Source organism: Rhincodon typus, chromosome 16, assembly GCF_021869965.1.
Source record: "Rhincodon typus isolate 14 chromosome 16, sRhiTyp1.1, whole genome shotgun sequence".
Lineage (NCBI taxonomy): Eukaryota > Metazoa > Chordata > Chondrichthyes > Orectolobiformes > Rhincodontidae > Rhincodon > Rhincodon typus.
The window spans coordinates 26,650,214-26,668,184 of record NC_063347.1 but is presented as its reverse complement, the minus strand read 5'-3'; the positions used below and the strand labels follow the sequence as shown (position 1 = coordinate 26,668,184).

At 39.5% G+C, this 17,971-nt stretch overlaps 2 protein-coding genes across 2 annotated transcripts in view; one reads left to right on the top strand and one right to left on the bottom strand.

Moving 5' to 3' along the window:
• chdh (choline dehydrogenase) overlaps positions 1–8,574 on the top strand; it is a 70,467-nt gene extending 61,893 nt beyond the window's left edge. The window contains exons 6-7 of the mRNA XM_048606723.1: positions 4,188–4,290; positions 5,522–8,574. Of these exons, the coding sequence (XP_048462680.1) occupies positions 4,188–4,290; positions 5,522–5,925 (507 nt within the window). The 3' untranslated portion in view covers positions 5,926–8,574. The remainder of the gene's footprint in view (positions 1–4,187; positions 4,291–5,521) is intronic.
• A 672-nt stretch (positions 8,575–9,246) lies between these two features.
• cacna1da (calcium channel, voltage-dependent, L type, alpha 1D subunit, a) overlaps positions 9,247–17,971 on the bottom strand; it is a 504,619-nt gene continuing 495,894 nt past the window's right edge. Inside the window, exon 48 of the mRNA XM_048606392.1 lies at positions 9,247–11,768. Within this exon, the coding sequence (XP_048462349.1) occupies positions 11,475–11,768 (294 nt within the window). The 3' untranslated portion in view covers positions 9,247–11,474. The remainder of the gene's footprint in view (positions 11,769–17,971) is intronic.

The following is a 17,971-nucleotide window of genomic DNA, read 5'->3' as shown; positions in this document are numbered from 1 at the left end:
GGAAATCCTGCTCCTCTGATGCTGCTTGGCCTGCTGTGTTCATCCAGCTCTACACCTTGTTATACCAGATCTTTCTTGCTATCCACAGTAAAAATTTGGAAATGCTTGTTTACGCAATAGTTCAATGGACTGGTTTAATTCAACTTAGCTTGAAAATGTTGTTTAATGTGTTGAATTCCAGGGCTAAAGTGATGGTGCATATTGTGGCAGTATAGACATTCATTTTAGTAATTCTGCAAGTTCTGATTAAGTTGATAATGTTAACTGGCTGAGATAAATGCTTTTCGACAGAAAGAGCAAGCAAAGACTGTTTTTAGCCTTAATGTTCTTGCGCACTTATTTCTAAGAACTCTTATAAGTAGAATTGGAAAGATATTAGGCCATTTGCATGACCTATTTATTAACCTAGAAATATTTTAGAAAGATTGTAAGCAAGCAAATTATAAGTTAAAATATAGTGATGTACATTATGATCAGAACCTTGCATTTTCTTTTGTGATATAGATAGATTGTTTTCCTTGACTGGTGACTGTAGAATCATAGGGAACATTGGAACATGAGTACGCCATTCAGCCCCTTGAGCCTGCTCCACCATTCAATGAGATCATGGCTGCTCTGTGGCCTAACTCAATATGCCTGCCTTTAGCCCATATCCCTTAATATCTTCGCTTAAAAGAAAATTATCTACCTCAGATTTAAAATTAACAACTGACCTAGCATGCACTGCCATTTATGGAATAGAATGCCAAACATGTACCACCCTTTCAGTATAGAAATGCTTCCTAACATCTCTCCTGAATGGCCTGGCCCTAATTCCCGGGGGATGTTACCATTGACCAAAAATTGATATGACTAGCCATATAAATGCAGAGAACAGGTCAGAGACTAGGAATCCTGGAGTAAGTAACTCACCAAGATTTTAGAGTCGATTTGTAGCTCGGATTGCGGTTGGTTGGCTCGCTGAGCTGGTTCATTGTTCCGCAGACGATTCATTACCCTGCTGGGTAACATCATCAGTGCAGCCTCCGATGAAGCGCTGTTGTGTCTTCCCGTCTGTTATTTATACTTTGGTGTCCGTTGAGCTGGATTACGTCACTTCTGGTTTTCCTTTGCAATGGTGTCATCCTAATCAAATTGGTGGTTCTCCTTATCCATGTGGATGGAGATGAGTGAGTATTGGTCGTGTCTTTTTGTTGCCAATTGATGTTCGTGTACCCTTGTGGTTAATTTCCTTCCTGTTTGTCACAGTCTTTTCAGGGAATCTTGTATATGACATTGGTCCTGTCCGTAGTGGGTCTTTGGTCCCAGTGAGCAGTTAGCATAGGGTTGATGGGGGTTTGTGTGCTACTCTGATGCCCAGTGGTCATAGGAGTCTTGCAGTCAGTTCAGACCACACCAAATTAGAGGAGACACCAGCCCTGACACACTCACCACGCTTATGTCGGGAACACATCTGAACTGACCACAAGACTCCTACACCCACTGGGCATCAGAGTAGCACACAAACCCATATCATCTCTACGATAACTGCTCACCTGAATCAAAAACCCACTACCCACTATGGACAGGGCCAATGTCATATACAAGATTCCCTGCAAAGACTGCGACAAACACGAAGGAAATTAACCACTAGGATACATGAACATCAATTGGCAACAAAAAGACACTACCAATACTCACTCATCTCCATCCACTTGGATAACAAGAACCACCAATTTGATTGGGACAACACTAGGATACTGGGACAGGCAAAGCAGAGACAAGCATGGGAATTTCTAGAAGCCTGATACTCCACTAAGAAAGTCATCAATAAACACATAGAGCTCGACCCCATATACACTCTATTGCGAAGAAAAACTGGAAGTGAGGTAATCCAGCTCAACGGACACCAAAGTTTAAATAATAGGTGGGAAAACACAACAGCACTTCATCAGAGGCTGCACTGATAATGTTACCCAGCAGGGTAATGAAACGTCTGCGGAACAATGAACCAGCTCGGCGAGCCGACCAACCACAATAAGTAACTCACCTCCTGACTCCCCAAGGCCTGTCCAAGCCTTCTGCAAGATATACCCCAAGAGTGTGATGAAATGCTCCCAACTTGCCTGGAATGAATAGAGCTTCAACAACACTTGAGAAGCTTGACACCATCCAGGACAATGGAACCTGCTTAATTAGCACCACATCATAAATACTCATTCCTGCCACTGCCCATGCTCAATAGCAGCACTGTGTACCATCCACAAGATGCATTGAAGAAATTCCCCGTGGCTGATTTGATAGCACGTTCTAATTTCATGACCGCAACTACGCTACATGAAACATCATCACCTACAAGTTCCCCTACACCATTCTGAGTTGACAATATTTTGCTGTTCCTCAGTGTCACTGGATCAAAATCCTGGAACTCCTTCCTTAGTGGTGGCATTGTGAGTGTATCTACACTATGGGGATTGCAGCAGTTCAAGAGGGCAGCCCACCACCACCACCTCAGGGCACCTAGGGATGGGCAATTAATGCTGACCCAGCCAGTCACGTCAGTGAGTGAAAAAAGACAAGCTGCTGTATAACCTTATTGAATAGAGTCATGTAAGGTAAAAAAATACGTATAATACAGACAACTGCAAAGAATTATATTACAGCTATAATGCTTGTCAGATTATGTTTGGGACTGAATCTTTCTTCAGGGTGAAAATGAATGCAATCGTGTGACCTGTTCTGAAATGAACTAAGCAACAGGCCTGTGTAGCTTGCCTGTTAATGTTTAAAGGGAGGTCCAAGTTATTTGTTGGAAAGAAGGCATAAGGTGTTTACTCTTGGCAATAATGAGAGCAGCATATATGTTTACTGTGGTTAGAGTGCTCTTTTTCAAAGTCCCGAGAAGGTATTGACCATGTTAGGCTGCAAAAGATTATGCTTTAACCTATCCATCTACTTTCAAGATTAAAGCAAGTTTGGGTTTAGTGACTATCACTAGACTATGACCTTTGAAATAGGCTTTGGGAGGGGCAAGAGACCTTGGAAAGCCATTGTAAGAACGCATTGCAAGTTTCTTCTTTAAAAACAAGTCACTGAATTTCTCGGGCAGTGCAGTGTTCCAGGAAAGAGAGAGCAGCTAGAAGCTGAGTATTGCTACGGCTAACTGTGCAGGTATATGGGTGGAAACTTGCAATCAAATGGAAATCTTTGCAGAACGAATTGAAACAAGACTGGAAGATTTGCTTAGCTTGTGTTAGAAGAAGAAGCTGTAGGAAAAAGCCCTCACTGTGGAAACCAGATCTGGGGTTAGTAGGGACTAGGGTGGGCATGGAAAAGGACAGAAGTAAACCCTCAGGAGCTAAGAATCACTTTGGACTAAGTCCAGGAAAATTGCATGACTACGGTGACAATGTAAAGTGCTTGGTCTGAAAGGGTTTACTATGTGTATAGCTTTGCTCACTGAAACATATATGACCTTTTGTTTTATTCTGTTACTTTTGGCCTATTTGAATTTTCTTTTTAAGCTGTCAGTCCCTTTTAGGTAATTGAATGTAGTGATTTGAAAAGTTTATTGAGCCCAACTGTTACAAATATCAAGAAATGACGAAGACATTCAAGATAGAACGGCAGAAAATACATGTGATTTTAGCGCCAGAACATTACGTCAAATTGATCAATGTCAATTAGGTTAACATGGAATAGAAGATTGGATAAAGACAGTTTGGTGCATAGCCCATTGATCCTCTGAGCTAAGCAGTAATCTGAAATGCTTCACACACAAAAGGGGAAGAGAACATTTAATGGAGCAAAAATGGTTAAATGAGTGAATTTTGTGTAATCTGTTGAAAGCTAATTAGACCTTTACACAAGACTTATCATACCAATGGAAAACCTTCCAAGTTTGCTGTTAATATCTAACAGAGATAGTAACAAGATTAAAATTGTCTATGGACTTGGCTCAGTGATTTATCACCAAAGGCTCACCTATTTTGATTTTCATTGTTTCATGTATTTGGTGTGTTTTGTGTTTAAAAGGATGTTTGAAGCTTAGTTTGCTACTGGGCACAGAACCCCGTCTGTGTATTTTTATTGAATCATTATTTCCTTAGCTGACATCTTATCAAAAACATGGCCTACTGTGGAGTACTGTGTACCTTCAAGCTGATCTTTTGAGTTCTTCAAAATATTTTATTTGACTCTTTTATCAGGTTCACGTGGGCCCAATGAGACCCACAAGTGTTGGTTGGATGAAGCTCAAGAGTGCAAACCCCACAGACCATCCAATTATTGAACCAAACTACTTATCTACAGGTAGATATATTTTTCTATTTTACAGTCAAATTAAAGAGGGAGGTGATGGCATTATCACTGGTGGTATTATCACTGGACTGTTAATCTAGAGACCCCGATAACATTCTGGGGATCTGGGTTCAAATCCTGCCATGGCAGATAGTGGAATTTGAATTCAATAAATATCTGGAATTCATAGTCTAATGATGACCGTGAATCATTGCCGATTGTTGGAAAAACCCATCTGGCTCACTAATGTCCTTTAGGGAAGGAAACTGCCGTCCTTGCATGGTCTGGCCTACATGTGACTCCAAACCTACAGCCATGTGGTTGACTCTTAACTGCCCTGGACAATTAAGGATGGGCAATTAATGCTGCCTAGCCAGCGATGCCCTCATCCTGTAAATGAATTTTTAAAAAATCACTATTCTTACATTTGGTGACATGGCATAAACTATAAATAACCTACTTTTTTTTAAAAAGTGGAATTTACTTGAAAATATGAACCATTGTGGTTTTCTCAGCATTGGTTAGCATCAATGGCTGGAATTTTTTTAGGCCATTTATGGAAAGGCTGGCTGAATGGTGCGGGAAGGGAGAGGAGGGGTAGTTGGGAAATTGATGTCCTGCCATTTTGCCAGCAGTGAAAAACTGATGGAGTGTGGTGACAACTCAGCAAAAGCTGGTGGTCAGCCAATAGCCAGGGCTCAGGATGAGGGCCACGCTTTATGTGCACATCCTGGCCCATGAAAAGGTCTTTGGAGACAGTGGCTGCCACTGTGACATCAGTGTTGCCAGTACTGCATGATACCCCTAATTCCAATTGTGACTTCCTTAATTTACCTGAAATCTCTTCAAGGGTGCCCTGCCAGTGAAGTGCACCTCCTCATACATCTGGATCCTCTGAAATTGCCACTACTGGTAGCAATGGCTCCACTGAGCTGCTGGCCCTCTGATTAGGCTGAAAACTGTTGGGAATGGGCTAGACCAGCAAAATACCACTCTGGGTCCCATGTGTGCTGAAATGGGAATCACTTCCATATTTGACCCTTCCAAAGGAAATGTTTCAACATAAAAAGAGTTCTTCTAAGGAATTTTGACAAGAAAGTCTTAGTTGCAGAATTTTGCTCTTAGTGGATAAAACACATTCATTTAGAACAAAATATGCTTCTGATTTATGTTTACATATTTGTCTCAAATTACTTTTAGTTTTAACTTCTTGTCTCATTGAAGTAATTGATCATTTTTGCAGAAACTGATGTCCTGGAACTCCGTGAATCAGTGAAGCTAAGCAGGGAAATTTTTGCTCAAAAGGCATTTGATAGATTCCGTGGTCCAGAGATCACACCTGGAAGCCATATCCAAACAGATAAGGAAATTGATTCTTTTGTGAGAGAGAAAGCTGATAGTGCCTACCATCCATCGTGCACCTGTAAAATGGGCCAACCTTCTGATCCCATGGCAGTTGTTGACCCTGAGACTAGAGTTATAGGGGTGGAGAACCTGCGGGTTGTTGATTCTTCTATAATGCCAAGTGTTGTTAGTGGCAATTTAAATGCCCCCACAATCATGTTGGCTGAGAAGGCTGCTGACATCATCAAAGGGTGTCCAGTGCTCTGTGACAAGGATGTTCCTGTTTATAAACACAAATCTTAAACTTCCAACCATGAAAAGGTGATACACATTTAAATTCTCTCCTAAAGTTGATATTTTTCACCAATGGACTAAAAGTAGAATATTTAAAATTGTACTCAATAAAAGGGGAAAACCCCCAAATTTTTGTTAATGACGTAATTGGTACAAAATAGAACATTTTTGAACCTAATGTATATCTTGCATCCTTTCACTTTCAATGAAATTTTCCTTCATTTAGTTAGTTAATCACATTAAATATCATGTATTTCACTTAATATTGTCTCTGATGTTATGTCTGATATCATTTGTTCAAACCTATGCAAAATGAAAAGGGCTTTGGTTTGCTTATGCATCAGTTATGCAAAATACATGTATAGCATAACCCCTTTGTTAATATCCAAACTTGTGATTGATTTATAATAGCTTAACCGGAACTGCTGTAGCCTTATTCAGATATTCAACTGTTGAGAAAAGTTTGACTCAGTCTTCTATGCTGTAAACATCTACTTGGTCTATCATATCTGTGTAGTCAATAAAGATTTAACTACATTAATCCCATTTTCCAGCACTTGGTACATAGCCCTTGTGACTATGGTAGTGCAGTGAATGTGAACATCCAAATGCTACTTAAATGTCAAGAGTTTTTGACTCAACCATTCTTTTAGACAGTGAATTTCAGAGTCCCACTATTGTCCGAGTGAAAAAAAATTCATCTCAACTCTCCTCTTAGCCTTCTACATCTCAGCTTGAACCTATGGCCCCCTGTTATTGACCAGTTTGCTAATGGATAACGCTTTATCCACCCTAGCTACAGCCTTCATAACCTTACACACCTCTGTTAGGTCCCCTCTCAGTCTTCACTACTCTAAAGAAAACAACCCCAGCCTATCCAGTCTTCCTTCATAGTTCAGACCCTCTAGCCCTGACAGCATCCTGGTAAATTTTCTCTTCACTAGAGAGGGTGAAGTTATATCCTTCCATTAATGTAGTGGTCAGAACTGTACACATTATATAACACTACTCCAGCTCTGCCCTGACCAAAGTTCCAGCATAACTTCTTTGTTCTTGCATTTGTTAGCCGAAGCATAGACTACAAGTATCACATATGCCTTCTTAACCATCTTATCTATCTGTCCTGCTACCATCAGGGATCTGTGGATACGCACACCAAGGTGTCTTTGATCTTCAGTACACTTGGTCCTCATTACCCAAGAGGAATGGGGGAACTGACTTCCTATATAAAACAAAAAAAAAGTGAATACTACTAAGTGTATCTACATACATACTACCTATGTATCCAGTACGCCCACCAAATAAACATAAACATGCCCTTTGTTGCTCTAAAAGCATTAATGAATGCTCACACCCAGATGGTGCAGGAGGTATGTGTGGAGGAATACATCTGTACACATACCTGCTTTTTTGGAGGTGTTTTAAATCTTTTTGGTTTGGCTCAAAGCCTCTGAAAGAATTCAGAATGGATTCTGAGGTTTACCTCACAAAAATGCAGATTTGTGGGTAGCAAATCCATAGATACCAAAGATTGAATGGACTTTCCAAGGTCCTACCATTCACAATGTAATCCTTTGCCTTGTTAGCCCTCCCCAAATGCATTACCTCACACTTTTCTGGTTGAATTCTATTTACCACTGCTCAATCCAGTTGACCAGTCCATTGATATTTTCTTGCAGTTTATGGCTATTCTCCTCACTATTTACCACCCTACCAATTTTTATATTGTCTGTGAACTTCTTGATCATATCTCCTGCATTTAAATCTAAATTGTTACAACAAATTCCCTAGCACAGAGCCCTGTGGAACTGCACTGGAAACAGACTTCCAGTCACATAAACATCTCTCTACCATCACCCTTTGCTTCCTCCCTCTCAGCGAATTTTAGATCCCATGTGCCACTTTGCCTTGGATCTCATGGGCTCTTTCTTGATCAGTTTACTATGAGGGATGTTATCTAAAGCCTTGCTAAAGTCCAAATGGAATATGTCAAATGCATGACCGTCAGCAACATTCTTGATACCTCCTCAAAAAATTCAATCACGTATGTTAAGCACAGCCTTCTCTTAATAGGTCACTGTTGGCTATCGCTGATTAATCTGAATCTTTCCAAATGCTGATATAGTCTGTCCCTCAGAATTCTTTCTAGTAACGTCCAAATCACCACTTCAACTAAGAATTTTAAAATCATAAAATTGCTAAACTGTTTCAACTAGAACATGGCCTTACTCTGCCTTCCAACCTGCCAAGATATTTGCACAGTTTAAATTCTGCCTTCTTGAGCATCCTTGATTTTAATAGCTGCACCACTGACAGTGGGCTTTTATCTGACCTTGGCCCGAAGCTCCGGAATTTCTACCTTAGTACCTCTTTACCTCTCCATTTTTAATACTCTCCTTAAAACCTAAGGTTTTGATCATCTGACTAAATATGTCTCTAGACGACTTAGTGTCACATATAAAAGCACTGTGTAAATGCTAGGGATATGAAATAGAAACTCAGCAGGTCTGGTAGCATCTGTGGTGAGATTTAGTTAATTTTTGAAGTTCATTATGACTTTTTTTTTGGAATGATGAAGTTACGAAGAAGAGTTATATCGGACTCGAAAGTGTCTTCCTCCTGGGCCTATTAAAATAAATTCAACCATACTAAATTAAACCAAACAGTATTCTTAAACGGCTGCATCACTTTTAATTGTTTTTGTGCATGCTTAACTTACAAGTAATGTTCAACATTTGAAGTACCATGTGCTATGTAGCAAATGGCAAATTTCTGGGACACACTTTAATTACTTGTTTATTTTATACAGGAAAACTTATCAATGCGTTCTGTTCCTTAAGACAAATTAAGTTATAGTGTGTACAACCCAAATATGAGTTAGGCAATAGCAGACACCTTAAAGAATTATCAGATGTGGCAGAAACAAAAACAAAATGTTGAGAAACTCAGAAAATTTGACAGCATTTGTGGAGAGATCAACAGTTAATGTTTCCAGTCCAGTGACATCTGACAAAGGGTCATTGGACTTGAAATGCTAACTTCTTTTCTCCATAGATTCTGCCGGTCTTGCTGATCATCTCCAGCACTTTCAATATTTAAGATGTGGTAGGCGTGTCAGAAAAAATTCATTGTACATGACAGGTAAAGATATGCAAGAACAAATATTACAAAAGCTATAATCTAATTAAATATTTACTTCTGTATTTTTGTGAAAAATAAATTTATAATGATGTAATGTGAAGAACAGCAAATTCTTTTAGGACTAAAGGAAAAGTACTGAAAGACCAAGGGTCACCTATAATTTTCACAGTAATGACAGTTCAGCCTTGTTTCATGAGAAATTAACTTGATTTTACTTGAGTTTCAATGCCAATATATTTCCAATGCTGTCTTACAGAAATATACACTGTGTGTATATACATTTCCAGCACTATGGTATGGTGGTATGGAAAATACATATACAGACCTTACTGTACCATACGTACAATCACAAAATAATCAACCTTAGAAACTGAATATACAAATACCATACTACACAAAAGGCTTACTTCATATAAAAGTAGTCATGAAGATTGCGCACAAGGAAAGAGTTGTGCAATCATAGGTTGCTATTCCACCATGCTGAAGATCAAGAATACCCTGGGTATGAAATAAAAATAGTTTAAAACCCTATATATCCCTGACTGAGGTAAAATATCTTGTTTTAGTTTTTGTTACTAATAGAATATATAGAAGTGTTTAAAAATGCATACAGTTTAAAAGATTTTAGTGGCTGCTACTCATGATGTACCTGCAACCTAAACAGGCCATCATTTAAAATATATATTAAAAATTCTGAAAACGTACATAGCAAAAAAGCATCGTTGGATAATTCAGAAAGACCTGCTCTGTGAAGTATTTTGTGCATTAGAAGTAAAGTGTATAAATGGGCATGTTTAGTTTAAACTAAACTGAGACTACTGACATATATGTTGATAAATGTCATTTGAAGGACAGTCACAAAAGGAACTTTATCTTGGGATGCATGCAGTTATAGCCCTCAGCAGTGAATTGGGAATACTAATAATTACATTAACAGAAATATATAGCTAACCTCAGTGGATAACAGAATTATACATCTTGACTGCAAGTTGTTCTACAAATGAGAAAGTGTTAAACAAGATATGCAAAAATCAGATTGTGTTTCTAAAACCACCCAGATCAAAAAAACTAAAAGGAGCTGCTCAGATTTTGCAGGTTGAAATTCATGTCAAATGATGTTATTTCAGTAAACTAGCTTTTAGTAAAATGAGTGTTGCAATGAAAACTTTCAGATGCTATAAATGATTTAGGAAAAAAATGGATGTACTAAAGATTTAAATATTTTTAAATATTAGTCATTCCAAGTAAGAGTGCAAGTAAATCATCTTTGCATATCCTGTGTAAAGTTAGTTTTTACATTTTACCTTAATTAATAATTGCTTGCCAAAGATTTTCCTTTGGCTCCAGACTTTGCACAAACTCTAAAGTTAAACTTGCATCATACTCAAATAAAAGGCAGCTCTATCAGTACATTTACTTATGAATTTGTACTCCTATTAAAAAATAACAGTAATCTATAGAATAAGTGACAATAATTTGGAACCATAAATATTGCTGATTATCAGTTACAGTACCAGAACTACAAAATATAGAACATCTCTTTACAAATACAAATTTGTTATCTTTATGTTACAACCATATACAATTTCTCTACTTTGCAACTGAAGGAAACTACTTTTAATTAACTTTGAAAGTGAGATGAATGCCATTTCCAATGTAGGTTGACCAGAGTTTTCTTAACAAGAAAATTAGGTTTTCTCTCCACAACAGCAGATAATGCAGTAAGACAAAAATGATATATCCTATGTAAACTCTCAAAATATTTCAGAAAAAAAAACACTAATAATTTTGTACTCCTCCGTACCCCCCTTAAAAAAAGATATTTTTTCAGATCTGCTTGGATTTTAAAAAGTTGTTCAGAATGGTTCATATTTGCATGACAAACTTGAAGTGAAAAGATATGTCTGATGGTTTCAAATCTTTTGATATGCTAACATTTGCTTTCAACCGTAAATCCAAATGTATTTCTGAGGTAATGACATCTGTCATCCTTGATTGTCATCACCTTTGTAATAACTTCCCTTTCACCTTTTGCAGTCATAGAAATAATACAATGCTTCCTTTAACATTACAAGTTGTATGACATTCTGACCGAGGAAAAACAATAGCCTTGAATGGTAAAAATGTGGCTTTACTTCATTTTAAGATTTTCCTTCTTGGTCTTCAATGACTTACTTGCTGTTAGGTTTTGACTGTTTCATACTTATTTAGAATGACCATGTTCTGATCATATCACACTGCTGTATCAGAGGACAAACGGAGGTTACAGGATCAGATTGCCATCAGTTTGGACCATTGTGCTATCACTTGGAAGAAACTCTATTGGTCACTTCATCTATCTAGTGCCGTAAGAATTCCTTGACTGTGAGGCACTCCCATCATTTTTCTACAATTGAGTTTTCCACATTAAATATATGCTATAAAGTGGTGATGCATATCATTTCATCACCTAGGTCCTCTTCATATATCCCAGTGTCTGTCTCCTCATCACTGTATCCTGGGTAATAATCTTGTAATTCATAGTCACACCTGTTCCTAACAGGAAACACATCCCCACTAGTTCCATTATGAAGATTGCCATTTAATAAATTGCTCGCGGCACTTTCCATTTCATCAATGGTCATATCACAGGCATCTGCAAGTTCATGTTTAGTAACTGAAACAAATTTTGGATCTTTTGCATATCGTCCAAGACCTTCTGATATTAGGACCTTTTAAATAGGAGAAAAATGATGTAATTATTAACTGAATATAAAAAATGCATCAAATTTAAGCATTCACCAAGTAAATTACTCGTGTTCCAGTGTCTTTTAATAGGACCCAAGATAATATATATTAGAAATACCCAGAAACTCAAAACTGAATTAAAATAATAGAAACTTTTGTCAGGAAAATGTTAATGTTAACTTGGAATGCTCTGATTGGCCAAGTACCACTTCCTGACTTGACAGCAGGCTTCCAAACGGTGCTAAACCAACTACCATGTGGGACTGTTCCCAGTAATAATTTTCCCTTATAATTCAGGTAGTAAATGCAGGAACCATGAAACTGTAGTGTCAGGAATTTTGGACAAAACCTCATATTTTTTCTTTTCATAATTAAATGCATTGGAACACTAACTCCTCTCAGTTTTATAAAAGAGATGTCTTTCACTGAATTGAAACAAAATGTTAAATATTTTAGGAGATATCTCTATTCAGTATTTTCTCTTGGTAATTTTATTAAAACTAATAGAACTACGACCACTTGCTCCAAAGTACACCCCCACTGATACCTCAGTCACTTGTCCTGCCTTATTTCCCAAAAGAAGGTCAAGTATTCTCTAATAGCTACATCTACATATTGAATAAGAAGTTTTCTTGTACACACTTAACAAATTCCTCCCCATCCAAGCCCTTAACCCTGTGATAGTCCCAGTCTATGTTTGCAAAGTTAAAATCCCCTCCAATTACAACCCTATTATTCTCACAGATATCTGAGATCTCCTTACATATTTGCTTCTCAATTTCCCACAGACTACTGGGTGGCCTATAATACAATTCGAACTAAGTGACCATCCTTTTCTTATTTCTCAGTTCCACCCATATAATTTTCATTGGACAGTCTCCCAGGAATATGCTCCCTCTACCAAAATGCCACTCCCCCTCCTCACTTGCCTCCCTTTCTATCCTTCCTACAGCATCTGGAACTTTAAGCTGACAGTCCTCTCCATCCCTGAGCCAAAACGAAAAGAAAAAATAATTCTGTAATAGCAATGATATCCCAGTCCCCTTTTCTCACTATCGCTTTGGTTCCTATGGCCCCCAGCTGTTTTTTTTTTGATTGGGGAAGGCTATTTTCTGGTAACTGAATGGATGGTAAGTGGGAGGCCTTTAAAAATAGGATAATCAAAGTTCAGAGACAGTATGTTCCTGTTAAAGCAAAGGGCATGATTAGTAGGTGTGGGGAATGCTGGATTACTAGAAAAATTGAGGCTCGGGTCAAGAAAAAAACGAGGCATGTGTCAGGTATAGGCAGCTGGGATTGGGTGAATCACAAGAGGAAATGTAAGGACGGTAGTACTTGGGAGGGAAATCAGGAGGGCAAAAAGGGGACATGAGATAGCCTTGGCAAATAGAATTAAGGAGACTCCAAAGAGATTCTGTAAGTACATTAAGGGCAAAAGAGTAACCAGGGAGAGAACTGGGCCCTTGAAGTTCAACATGTGTGGAACCACAGGAAATAGTTGAGAAACTAAACAAATATTTCACTTCAGTATCTACTGTGGAAAGGGTCATGGAAATTATGGAACTTGGGGAAATAAATAATGATGTCTTGAAAATAGTTCATATTACAGAAGAGGAAGTTAGGAAGGTCTTAAATAAAGATAGATAAATCCCCAGGATCTGATTTTATGTGTCCCAGAACTTTGTGGGAAGCTAGGGAAGAGATTATTGGGCTGCTTGCTGAGATATTAGTATCATCAACAGCCACAGTTGAGGTACTGGAAGACTGGAGGTTGGCTAACGTGGTGCCATTGTTAAGGAAAAGCCGAGGAATCATAGACCAATGAGCCTTACGTCAGTGGTGGGCAAGTTGTTGGAGGGGAGTTTGAAGGACAGGATTTACATGCATTTGGAAAGGCAAGGACTGATTAGGGATTGTCGGCACAGCTTTGTGCTTGGGAAATCATGTGTCACTAACTTGAATTGTTTTGAAGAGGCGACAAAGAAGATTAATGAAGATGGAGCAGTCAACGTTGTCTAAATGGACTTCACCTTGGCCTTCAACAATATTCGGCATGGTAGACTAGTTAGTAAGGTTATATCACTTGGGATCCAGGGACAGCTAGCCAACTGCATACAAAATTGGCTTGAAGGTAGGAGACAGAGGGTGGTGGTAGAGGGTTCCTTTTCTGACTGAAGACCTGTGACCAGTGGTGTGCCATCTGCTGGGCCCATTACTTTTTGTCATTTATATAAATGATTTGGAAATGAATGTAAGAGGCATGGTTAGTAGGTTTGCAGATGACACCAAAATAGGTGGCAGAGATGACAGTGAAAAATATATTTCAGAGTACAACGGAACCTTGATCAGATGGGCTAATAAGCCAAGGAGTGGCAGATGGAATTTAATTTAGATAAACGTGAGGTGTTGTATTTTTGTTATGGTAAACCAGGTAAGGTTATACAATGAATAATAGGGCCCTAGGGAGTATTGCCTTGAGACCTAGTGGTGCAGGTGCATAGTTCCTTGAAAGTGGAGTCGAGGTTGAAGGGGTGGTGAAGGCGGTGTTTTTGGCACACTTGCCTTCACTGGTCAGTGCATTGAGTATAGGAGTTGGGGCATCATGTCGTGGCTGTACAGGACATCGGTGAAGCCGCTTTTGGAATACTGCATGCAGTTCTGGTCACCCTTCTATAGGAAGGAAGTTGTTAAACTTGAGAGGGTGCAGAAAAGATTTACAAGGATGTTGCCGGAACTGAAGAGCTTGAGTTATAGGAAGAGGCTGAATAGGCTGGAGGGCTTCATTGCCTGGAGAGTCAGAGGCTGAGGAGTGACCTATAAGTTTATAAAATCCACGAGGGGCATGGATAGGGTGAATAGCTAAGGTCTTTTTCCAAGGGTACAGGAGTTCAAAACCAGAGGGCATAGGTTTAAGGTGAGAGGGGAAAGATTTAAAAAGTCTCTGAGGGGTAATTTTTCATGCAGAGGGTGGTGCATTTATGAAATAAGCTGCAAGAGGAAGTGGTGGAAGCAAGTACAATTACAACATTTACAAGGCATCTGGATGCTTATATGAATAGGAAAGGTTTAGAGGGATGTGGTCCAAATGCTGGCAAGTGGAACTAGGTCAGATTGGGATGTTTGGTTGATGTGTATGAGTTGAACCAAAGGGTCTGTCTCTGACTTTGAGTCAGCATTTATACAAATTCTATCACTGATAGTTTGTAAACACTTTTTATTGAGTTTACAGTTTGTAAGAAAAAAGTGCTGAGGGCCCTAGAGAAATTGATATTATTTGATTTTAAGGGCAATGTTAGGATTCAATTTAAATGGGTAAGTCATGAAAGGAGAGTTCAAGGCTATAGTATACTCCTGCTCTATGTAGGAAGTTAGACACATTTCTGATGTCCAAGACCAGAACATATGCAGGAGTCTCCAGCTTCCGCTCCTGGAAGCCTGCATTTCTGAACTGGAGCAGCTGTTGAGGATACTGTGGAGCATCCATGAGGCTGGGAATATCATGGATCACTGCCAGGCAGAGATATAGCATTAGAATGCCAGTGCAGGAATCCTTGTGGCCATTTCCTGCAAAACAGATATACTATTTTAGATAATGTTGGGGGGAATGACATCTCAGAGGAAAGTAGCAACACCAAATTCAAGGCATCACGGTTGGCTCTGTTGTCTGGGTGGGAAGGAATGAATGTGCAAAGGCTATGGTAATAGGGGATTCAGTCGTGAGGGTAATGTTTTCAGTGGCTGCAAATGAGACTGCAGCATGATGTGTTGCCTCCTGGGGCCAAGAGTTAAGGATGTCTCAGAATGGCTTCAGGATGTTCTGGAGAGGATGGGGTGAACAGCCAGTGGTCATGATACTGACGTCATACTGAAGTCCTATAAGAACAAAGTAGGGAGTTAGGAAAAATAAAAAGGTAAAGTCACCAGACCCTAGAATTGCTCTCTCACTACAGAAGGAGATGACTGGTGGTGGTTTGATCCCCTCAGGTGAGGGGATAGGTTGAAAAGGAGAGTCTTTCATGGTAACCTCAGCCAGTGCAGAAATTGAACCCATGCTGTTGGCATCACCATCCAGTCATGCAGCCAAGTGAGCTAAAGTAGAACCTCAATGGTGGTAATCTCAGGATCTCCGGTCATGCCACATGCCAGTCAGAATAGAACTAGCAGAATATATCAGATGAAAATGTAGCTGCAGAAGTTGCAAAGGGACAGGGATGGGGTTTAGATCCCTGAGACATTAGGACCAGTACAAGCTGAGTGAATATCATCTGGACAGGACTGGAATTGATGTCCTAGGGCGTGTACTTGCCAGAGTGGTTGGTGAAGGTTTAAACAAAAATGGCAGTGGTATGAGAACCTATACAGAATAACAGAAAAGAGAGAAATGAGGGCAAAAACAAAAGACAGAAGGGAAAGTAAGGAAATTGACAGAGAATTCAAGGGCAAGAATCAAACATAGGCATAGCGCAAAATGCATGTTAAATAGACTGCCTTGAGGCCTTGTGTCTTAATGTGTGGAGCATTCACAAGAAAGTGGATGAATTAATTGCACAATTAGGTATAAGTGAGTATGATATAGTTGGAATCATGGAGACTTGGTTACCCTGCAACTAGGAATGTGAACCAAATAGACTTGATCTGTCCAATGTCGTACAGAAGGAATTCCTGGAGTGTGTATGAGATGGTTTTCTGGAACAATATGTTGAAGAAACAACTGGAGAACAGCCATTCTGGACTGGGTATTGAGTACTTACGAAAGAATAATTAGTGATCTGGTTGTGTGAGGCCCGTAATAGGAAGAGTGACTATAATATGAAAATTTTTCATTAACATGGAGAGTGATGTAGTTGATTCTGAGACTAGGGTCCTGAATCTAAATAAAGCAAACTTTGATGGTATGAAGTGCAAGTTGAATATGATAAATTGAGGAACATTAGTTAAAGGAATGACACTGGATCGGCAATGGTAAACATCTAAAGACTGTATGGATGAACTGTAACAATTGTTCATTCCTGTCTGGTACAAAAATAAAATAGGAAAAGTGGGAAGTCATGGCTAACAAGGGAAATTAGGGATAGTATTAGATCCGAGGGAGGGGCATACAAATTGGGCAAAAAAGGTAATAAATTTGAGGAATGGAGAGCAGTTTAGATTTCAGCAACAGAGGACAAAAGAGATTGACTGAGATGGAGAGATAAGCTCGCAGAGAACATATAAACTGTTTGTAAAAGTTCTATAGGTATGTGAACAGAAAAAGATTAGTGAAGACAAATGTAGGTCTCTTACAGACATAAACAGGGGATGTCATAAGGAGGAACAAAGAGATGGTAGACCAATTAAGTACACATTTTGGTTCTGTCTTCACAAAGGAGGACACAAACAATGTCCAAAAATGCTTGGGAAACATAGGGTCTAGTGAGAGGGAGAACTGAGGAAATGAGTAATAATAGGGATATGCTCTGAAGAATTGACAGGATTAAAGGTCAATACATCCCCAGGACCCAGTAATCTGCATCCAAGAATGCTTGAGGAAGGGGCTCTAGAACTAGTGAATGCATTACTGGTCATCTGTCAAGAATCTGTAGACTTTGGAACACTTCCTATGGATTGGAAGGTAGATAATGTAACCTCACTATTTAAAAAGGTGAGTAGAGAGAAAACAGGGAATGTAAGAAGTGGTTAGCCTGTCATCAGTAATAGGGAAAATGCTGGAGTCCATTATAGACAACAAGGTGCAGGGCTGGATGAACACAAGCAGCATCATAGGAGCAGAGAGGCTGACGTTTCGGGCCTGGACCCTTCATCAGAAAAGGGGGAGGGGAAGGGGGTTTTGAAATAAATAGGGAGAGAGTGGGAGGCGGATAGAAGAGGGATAGAGGAGAGGATAGGTGGAGAGGAAACAAACAGGTCGAAGAGGCGGGGATGGGGCCAGGAAAGGTGAGTGTAGGTAGGGAGTTAGGAAGGGGATAGGTCAGTCCAGGGAGGACGGACAGGTCAAGGGGGCGGGATGAGGTTGGTCGGTAGGAGATGGAGGTGCGGCTTGAGGTGGGAGGAGGGGATAGGTGGGAGGAAGAACAGGTTAGGGAGGCAGGGACGAGCTGGACTGGTTTTGGGATGCGGTGGGGGGAGGGGAGATTTTGAAACTTGTGAAATCCACATTGATACCATTGGGCTGCAGGGTTCCCAAGCG